We start from the raw sequence: 7,721 nt of genomic DNA, 5'->3' as shown, positions 1-7,721 counted from the left end.
CCCCCGTGCAACCCAACATTAAATAACCCCAAACCTGTTCTCCCAGAACAAGGAGATTAACGAGGGCCCAGGTTGATTACAGTTTTACTTACAGGGGAGAAGAGCCTTAGTGAGAAGTTGTACTTTCCTAATTAGTCACTTGATTTTCCTTAATTACCAGCAGAACAGCAAGGAAGGGCCCAGCTCTGCACAGTAAAACATTAAGCAGAGCTGAGAGGAAAGCTCTTTGCCATCAGCTCAATTTTTCACTGATAAATGAAAATGCAGTTCCAGAGGGAAATGGATACATACAAACTCGGATTGTTTTCTCAAATGGTCTCTGGGGACATGGGGTTGTCACTGGGCTGGGCAGGAATTTAGCCAAGCCACAGATCGGCTCCAAGCAGCTCCGCTGCACTTTGACAAAGCACAGGGATGTTTAGGTCTGATTCTGAAAAGATGCTGAGGCCCTCAGGCTGGTTTCATCTCTGCTGAGGCCCTGGGCAGGTCCTCCAGAGCAGCTCCTGCTCCAGCCCCGTTCCAAGTGGCCACAAGCCACCGAGTGGGTCCTCACCCACTGGGGCTTCCGACAGGCATGGGTGGAGCCCCGTGGGGGGAGCCGGGAGGAGCCTCTGCGCCCTTGGCTGCTGCCCAGCCACCAAGGGTGCTGTGAGGCCCCCTCCCGAGAGCCACGGGCACGTCCAGACCAAACCACCCCCTACAAAATCACAGGACTTTATTTACAGAAGCGCCGCTGGCTCGGCTGGAGCCAAGGGGAGGGGTTTGCTCCAGGCAGCCACGCTGGGGTGGGGGGAAACATCGCTACAACACCAACAGGATGATGGTGACATCTCCCAGCAGGAGCACGCTCCCCCCACGGATGAGGGGGTGCAGGGAAAGGGGGTGACACTCGGCAGCACCTGCAGGGAAGGAGGAGCCCGCAGCACCGGGTGTTTGTTCTCTGCAGCCTCTGTTCACCCCCAGCCAAGCTCCTGGCACCACTCGCTGCCCAGACAGGGGCTCATGCTGTGCCCCAGCCACTTGCCTGCTCAGCCCAGAGCCACGAAGGCAGCCACACGGATGAGGGGGTGCAGGGAAAGGGGGTGACACTCGGCAGCACCTGCAGGGAAGGAGGAGCCCGCAGCACCGGGTGTTTGTTCTCTGCAGCCTCTGTTCACCCCCAGCCAAGCTCCTGGCACCACTCGCTGCCCAGACAGGGGCTCATGCTGTGCCCCACCCACTTGCCTGCTCAGCCCAGAGCCACGAAGGCAGCCAGGCTCTGTCCTCTCAGGCCCCGTCCTCTCAGGCCCCTGTCCCCACCTGACACAGATGGGGAAACCTGAAATTCCTTCCAGCTCTTCCCTGCAAAGGAGGAGGAGCTCCCTCCTCTTCGTTGTGGCAGAAAGATCAACACAGGAAAAGCAGCAGCGCTGGGGGCGGCTGCTGGGCACAGTCCCACCAGAATGGTGTTCTCTGAGTCCCTGTGTCCCAAACGCCTCCCGGGAAGGAAGCCCCCAGCAGCTCTCAGGAGTAGCTGAGGGGCATCCTCCTCCAGAGCCCCCCGCAGAGGCAGTTCTTGATCCAGCGCTGCTCCCACTGCTTCACCGCCGTCACCTTGTTCGGCGACTTCAGCATCGTGACGCAGCCGCACCTGGGAGGGAGCGGAGCTGCAGCCAGGCCCCGAGAGCAGCCAGCACTGCTGGGGCCCTGCAGGGAGGAGGGAACGGGCTCCTGGCCTTGGCCAGCGACACTGGCAGCGCTCTGGAGCAGCAGGAGTGCCGCTGAGCCCGCCCCGTGCCGAGGGGGCCCCCGGCACCCCTCACCTGGTACAGGACTTGCACTCCTCCGTGGGGTACGCGCCCAGATGGAGCCGCCGCAGGTGATCGATCTTGGGCTGCCCAGGTGCCCTGCGTAGGAAAAAGGGGAACTCTGCTCAAACATCACCCTCTAAAAGCTGTCTCCAGGGCAGCGAGCTGCATCTCGGTGGCCAGCATGACACAGGCTTTGATTCCCAGGCCACCGAGCTCCATGGGACTTGAGGCTGTGCAGACAGGAATCTCATTTCTAGCATCTTTTTCCTCTCCATTTGCCATCTCTTTTCAGTACTTCAAATTCCCAGCCCAGTGCAAGATAACAAATGAATTCAAGCAGAGAGGACAAGCTGCTCTCGGGTCACACCAGTGAGTAGCTGGGCCAAAACCTGCAACTGGCCCAAACTCACTGACCCTGGAGCTGCAAGAGACCCCAGAGCCCCCTCCACACCCTCTTCTCACTACCCCACCCATTTCTTTCAGGTCTTTGTACCTGACAAAGGCATCAAACTGGGAAGAGACAGTGTGCCCAACGAGCCCAGGAGCCTTCCCGAACTGGAGCCGGACCAGCTGCTTGTTCTGCAGCTTGCTGATGATGCCATCGTTGATGGGCAGCCAGTCGATATTGGGAATGAGCAACTGGCTGGGCAGGAGGCAACACTCATCTATCAGGGTATCGTCTGGCTCTGTGATGTGATTTTCCTCACGACCTGCGTGGAAAACAAAGCAGAGAACCAGCATGACCTTTAAATTCCTTGTTTAGAGATGGAGAGAACCGAGCATGGTTTCCTCCTCCGCCCGCCAACGCAGCGCCAACAACAATAACCCTGGCAGCTGCTCCTGCCCCCTCTGAACGCCCCGGAGCCCCTCGGAGCAACTCCCCCCAATTATCCCTTTCACCCACGATCCACATCATGGAGGGAATCTTTTGTTCGGTGCACCTGGCAAACACTTACAGCACAGCCAGAGCTTCGTCAGGAGCCTGAAGAGGAGGGACATGCTGTCCTGGGTGTCGGAGGTCGCCGTGTAGACGGGGAGGCAGCTGGGCTTCAGCAGCCCCCAGATGCGGATCACCACCATCAGCTCCCTGAACATGCCCAGGGAGGCTCCGTCCCGCAGGAAGCTGTGTCCTGGCCGGACCGGGGAGCCCTGGGGGAGGAACAGCCCAGGCTGGGGCTCACAGGCAGCCAGCCCGAGCCTCTGCCCTGCCTTCACAGAATTACTCAAGAGTCTTGGCTGGAAGAGACCTCTCAGATTGAATCCGACTGTTCCCCCAGCTCTGCCAGGTCCCCACTGCCCCGTGTCCCTCACCCCACATCTCCACGGCTTGGAAACCCCTCCAGGGGTGGGGACTCCAGCACTGCCCTGGGCAGCCTGGCACAGCCCTGGGCAACCCTCCAGGGGAACAAATTTTTCCCCATGTCCAACCTAAACCTTCCCTAGTACAACTTGAGGCCATTTCCTCTTGTCCTGTCCCTTGTTCCTTGGGAGCAGAGCCCAACCCCCCCCTGGCTCCAGGCTCCTGTCAGGAGCTGTGCAGAGCCAGAAGGTCTCCCCTGAGCCTCCTTTGCTCCAGGCTCAGCACCCCCCGCTCCCTCAGCTGCTCCTCCCCACACTTGGCCTCTCCCCCCACTTGGACCTTAGCCCCTTCCCCGGCAGCTCTGTTGCCCTTCTCTGGCCACGCTCCAGCCCCTCAAGGTCCTTTTTTGAGCGAGTGGCCCAAAACTGAGCCCAGGATTCAAGGTGCAGCCTCCCCAGTGCCCTGTCCAGAGTTTCAGACAGCTCCTTTTCCCAAGCAGGACACAGCCTATGGCACTCACTGCCAGAGGATGTCATGAAGGTCAGAGGCATTCAGAGGTTCATCAAAGGTTTAAACAAGATGGGCACATCTGGCCAGATGGGCACAGAAAGGGCCACTTCTGTTTCTTACACTCTTCTCCCAAGCGCCTGTACCAACAGGAGTGCCGGGGTCACGTGTGACTTGGCTAAAGCCACCCAAACACCACACAGATGTTTCTCCCCCCCTCAGTGTGTTCTCAGAGCTTAGGCTCTCACCTGGTTTGGAAGACTGGCCAGCAGGTAGAGCACAAAATCTCCCACCCACTGGATGAGCTGCTGCAGGGACTGCAGCGTGGTCATCTCCAGGACAAATTCTTCTGTCTTCAGATTAATCATCACCTTGTCGATGTCTGAAACAGACAACAGACACCTCTTGGCTCAGAAGAGGATGGATCCAAACTTCACCCCATCCCCGTGGTGCCAAGAGGGGTCACCCTCCTCTTCCTCAGACCGGGCAGTTACTGTGAAGCTCCCCGTTGCCCCCGGGGGCCGGGCGGGGGGCAGGCAGTACCGATGTCTGTGACCTTGGAGCAGATCTCGGTGAGCCGGTCGCCGGGACTCTTGTCGGGGGTGTTGAGGAAGTGGGGGCGCAGCAGCGACTTCAGGGTGCAGCTGATGGCGATGAGGAAGAGCTTCGCGTGGTAGTCGCAGACGCGGGCGAGGGTGCTGGAGGAGAGCTTGCAGAGAGAGGCCTTCATGGCCACGATGCGCGTGGACAGGACCTGGTCGTCGGACACCAGGGAAGGACAGCCGCCAAGGCAGAATTAGAACAAGCTCATGAAAACGGGCTGCCTTATTGTCTGCTCTCCGCTTCTGCCACACGAATGCCAGGACAGTGACAGTTCTGTGCACGTGAACCTGCTCTCTGCACTACAAGCAGTGCTGCTGCTCCTAGCAGCTCTGCCAAAAACAGACATTACATCTCACCGGGAGCTGCCCGCAGGTAGAGACCCATTAACAGTGGTGACAACGAGCCCTGCCTCAACAGAGCTGCTCCACAGCTCCAGTGCTGCTCGAGTGGAGTAGCCAGAGCCAGCACACCCAGGTCGTTAGGACCAGCCATCCTCTCAGCCCCAGCGACCGCTGCTCCCCCCCAGCCCCCCCCGTGTCCCACCCACCTGCTGCAGGGCTGCGTTCTGGCGCATGTACTCTTCGTGCAGCTTCTCCACCAGGTTCTGGACCATGTTGGGCTGGACGTGGAGCAGAATGTCCCACCAGTCGTAGCCAGTCACCATGCAGTATTCCAACAGGAACAGCAAGTGGCGGAGGGACATGTTCATGTCCAGCACGTGGCCCATGGACGGGGAGATGCGAAGCATGCTCAGCTGAATGGAGGAGACAAGGGAAAATCTGCATCAAGAACTGGCTTGAAAATATTTCACCAAGTTACACCACCAGACAGGGCCAACTGCAGCTCACTCCTGACCCAACAACAGAATCCGTGGTAACGATACATCCCTTCTTTAACAGGGATCATATGACTGGAGGTAACATGAGGGTCTAGAGCCCAAGTGTTGTGAGGAGCAGCTGAGGGACCTTAATGATTCCACAGTTCCCAGCATTTTTCTGAGTGATCCATCGTGACTTAGAGCCTGGATGAGAACAGCTCTCCTCTGGCCCCAGCCAGAGCACCACACCTTCCCATGACTGTCGATGCCAGCCAAGGCCAGGGATGTCCAGGAGAGCTGCATGGCTTTGAAGTGCACCAGGGGCCCAGCGGTTCGCTGCCTCTTGATGGCCTGCTCGTCCACGGGGCGCTGGGAGGAGGACCCGTAGAAGACAGCCATCATCTGCAGGGACAGGCGGTGGACAATGTGGACACTGCCATCGTGGAAAGCCAAAGCCAGACCTGGGGAGAGGAGACAACCGAGGCTGAGCCAGAGTGCTCCTGGTACAGCCCAGACCTCGCCCAGAGAAGCGGCCACAAGACAGCACCCAAAGGGCTCTGGGCTCACAGCCCCTTCCTATCCTGAGGCCACGCCAGCCTTTCAGATGCACCTTTTCCTGTGGAAATGGAATGGGATGGCCAGGAAGGTACCACGTCCTTGCAAGTCTTCCTACCAGTATTTCACCTAGTTCCTCATTCTCACCCCAGTTACAGTCCAGGAGATGAAGAAGGGAAAGCTTCAAGCAAAAGTGATGTATTTAGGAGGAAGACAACAGAGATTCCTTACCCAGCCCAGGGAAGAACTTGGTGTCGTTTGCCACCTTCAGATCAGTGTTGGTCAGGGAGATGGGCAGCTTGGGCAGAGCCACGGCCGAGACTCGATCCAGGTCGTTGGTGGCAGAGAGAATCCGCCACTTCAGGATCATGGGCTGCTTGTCTCCAACTTTGAAAAAGAAGTGAGACACCCCTCCCTGAAGAGACCAGACAACCTCACCCCTATTTCTGCCCACACTCCCCAGCTAGGAGGGATCACAGATCAAGCCCTGCCTCCTGGTCCATTCCACCAGACCAGTGCATTTCCCTCATATTTCCTGAGTTGTTTTTTTTTTTCCTCAGTTGTACAAACAACAAATTGTTCTGCTCAGTCTCTTTTGATGGAAGGCTTTGCTGGTGGCAATTAAAAAAATCTTTATGCACAATACTCCTTTATATCCCACTGGAACAAACTGCAGAGATCTGATTTTGTTACATCTGAAACCAGGTGGCAAACACGCCAACCAGACGGGGTGACTGAACTGCCTCTGCTGCAGTCTGCTCCTCCAGAGCTCGCAGCGGGAGGGCGGCTGCGCAGAAAACCTCCGTTACTGAGGGAAAGTCACAACCAAACCTCTTCCTGGAAACCAGCAATTTGTTCCCCGAGACGCAGACAGAGGGAAAGGAGCATGTGACTGAGAACACCTGAGAGATAAACAGGGGACTCTGGACGATCCCATGTATGTGATAATGGATCTGGGAACCTGCCCTGTGTTTTCACCCACTCCACGCTCCTGGTTTTGAGAGTATCAGGTGCAGAAACTCACCCACAGGGGAGATCTGCTGGAAGATATTATTGACTGGCAAACCCTCCTTCCGCAGAGACCAGCACTCCACGATGCTGCTGTTCTGGTTGGAAGCACAAAGCAACACCTGCAAAACAAAACTCATGCTGTGACCACGGGCACAAGCTTCACGGCAGGGACAGACAAAAAGGCACTACCCTGTTGTGTTTTCTGCCCCTCCCTCCTCCATTTGAGGCTCCTTCCAGCCAGTTTATCCTCCAGCAGTGAAAAGCAGAGGACTGTGCTGGCCACATGAGGCAGTGAAGTCTCTGGGCCCAGCTAGGAGGGCAGAGGCTGAACTCTGCCACGTGTGATCACGGCCTGGGCCCCTTCCCATCACAAAGCCAGTGACCTGCTGGTGTTGCTGTGCCCATCATAAGCCAGACACAACGGGAAGGGCAGGGACAGAACTGACTCTGGTGACAGAGCATACACCGTGTTCCCTGTCCTGACCAGGGGAGAGGTTCAGGCCTCCCTGAGTCACTTTGCTTTCCAGAATTGTATTATCAATCCCCTGGCACATTGAGTTAAGCTGCTAAATTAAGTCACGCAGATCAAGAGCTCCAAGTGTTCTGGCGAGAGGTTGATTTGAAGCCAAGACCTGAAGATGAAACATTTCACATCCCAGACCCTCCTGCACAGCCCGCCAGAGCCAGATCCAGACAACAAACCTGGCAAAGCACAATCAGGCTAACGAGGGATGGGGCTTTTCTGGCTCTTCTCCCTGAATGGGGAACTCAGCTGTTACACCCCTGGCTGTCTGGGCCCATTTGAACTGGTGGCACTACCAGAAGGAGCAGCCAGAAACACAAAGGGCACGGCAGGACCCGGCTGTTCAGCCCAGAGCCAGGGGGGGAAGCCAAAGGGGAGCAAAGAGCACCTTTTCTGCTGGTCCAGCGCCGCCCCGCCCCGCCAGCAGCTCACCTGCTCCGACATGTCCCGGGCCAGGAACTTGAGGTGGGTGATGGCCGGGTACTTGTCCTTGCGGGCAGGGTCCGTGGTGCAGCGCATGAAGAGGGAGGGCAGGATTTCCGTGTCTATTTTGCACTTCTCGTTCACCACGCTGACGCAGACCTTGTAGAACTGGACGGGGGAGGCGCTGCTGCC

The 7,721-nt window shown here is 57.5% G+C and overlaps 1 protein-coding gene across 1 annotated transcript; it reads right to left on the bottom strand.

Annotated features, from left to right (window-relative positions):
* Positions 1–1,503: 1,503 nt before the first annotated feature.
* On the bottom strand, positions 1,504–7,718 carry MED16 (mediator complex subunit 16; the record flags this gene model as incomplete). The annotated part of the gene is made up of 11 exons (XM_008940192.1): positions 1,504–1,630; positions 1,803–1,886; positions 2,284–2,500; positions 2,747–2,939; positions 3,846–3,979; positions 4,141–4,351; positions 4,748–4,954; positions 5,267–5,478; positions 5,804–5,959; positions 6,597–6,702; positions 7,539–7,718. Coding segments are annotated over 11 exons (1,827 nt in total), but the record flags the coding sequence as incomplete, so codon positions are not given.
* Positions 7,719–7,721: the final 3 nt, after the last annotated feature.

The sequence above is a fragment of the Merops nubicus genome, unplaced genomic scaffold (assembly GCF_000691845.1).
Source record: "Merops nubicus isolate BGI_N331 unplaced genomic scaffold, ASM69184v1 scaffold31645, whole genome shotgun sequence".
In the NCBI taxonomy this organism is placed as follows: domain Eukaryota; kingdom Metazoa; phylum Chordata; class Aves; order Coraciiformes; family Meropidae; genus Merops; species Merops nubicus.
This window is presented reverse-complemented; position numbering and strand designations above follow the sequence as displayed.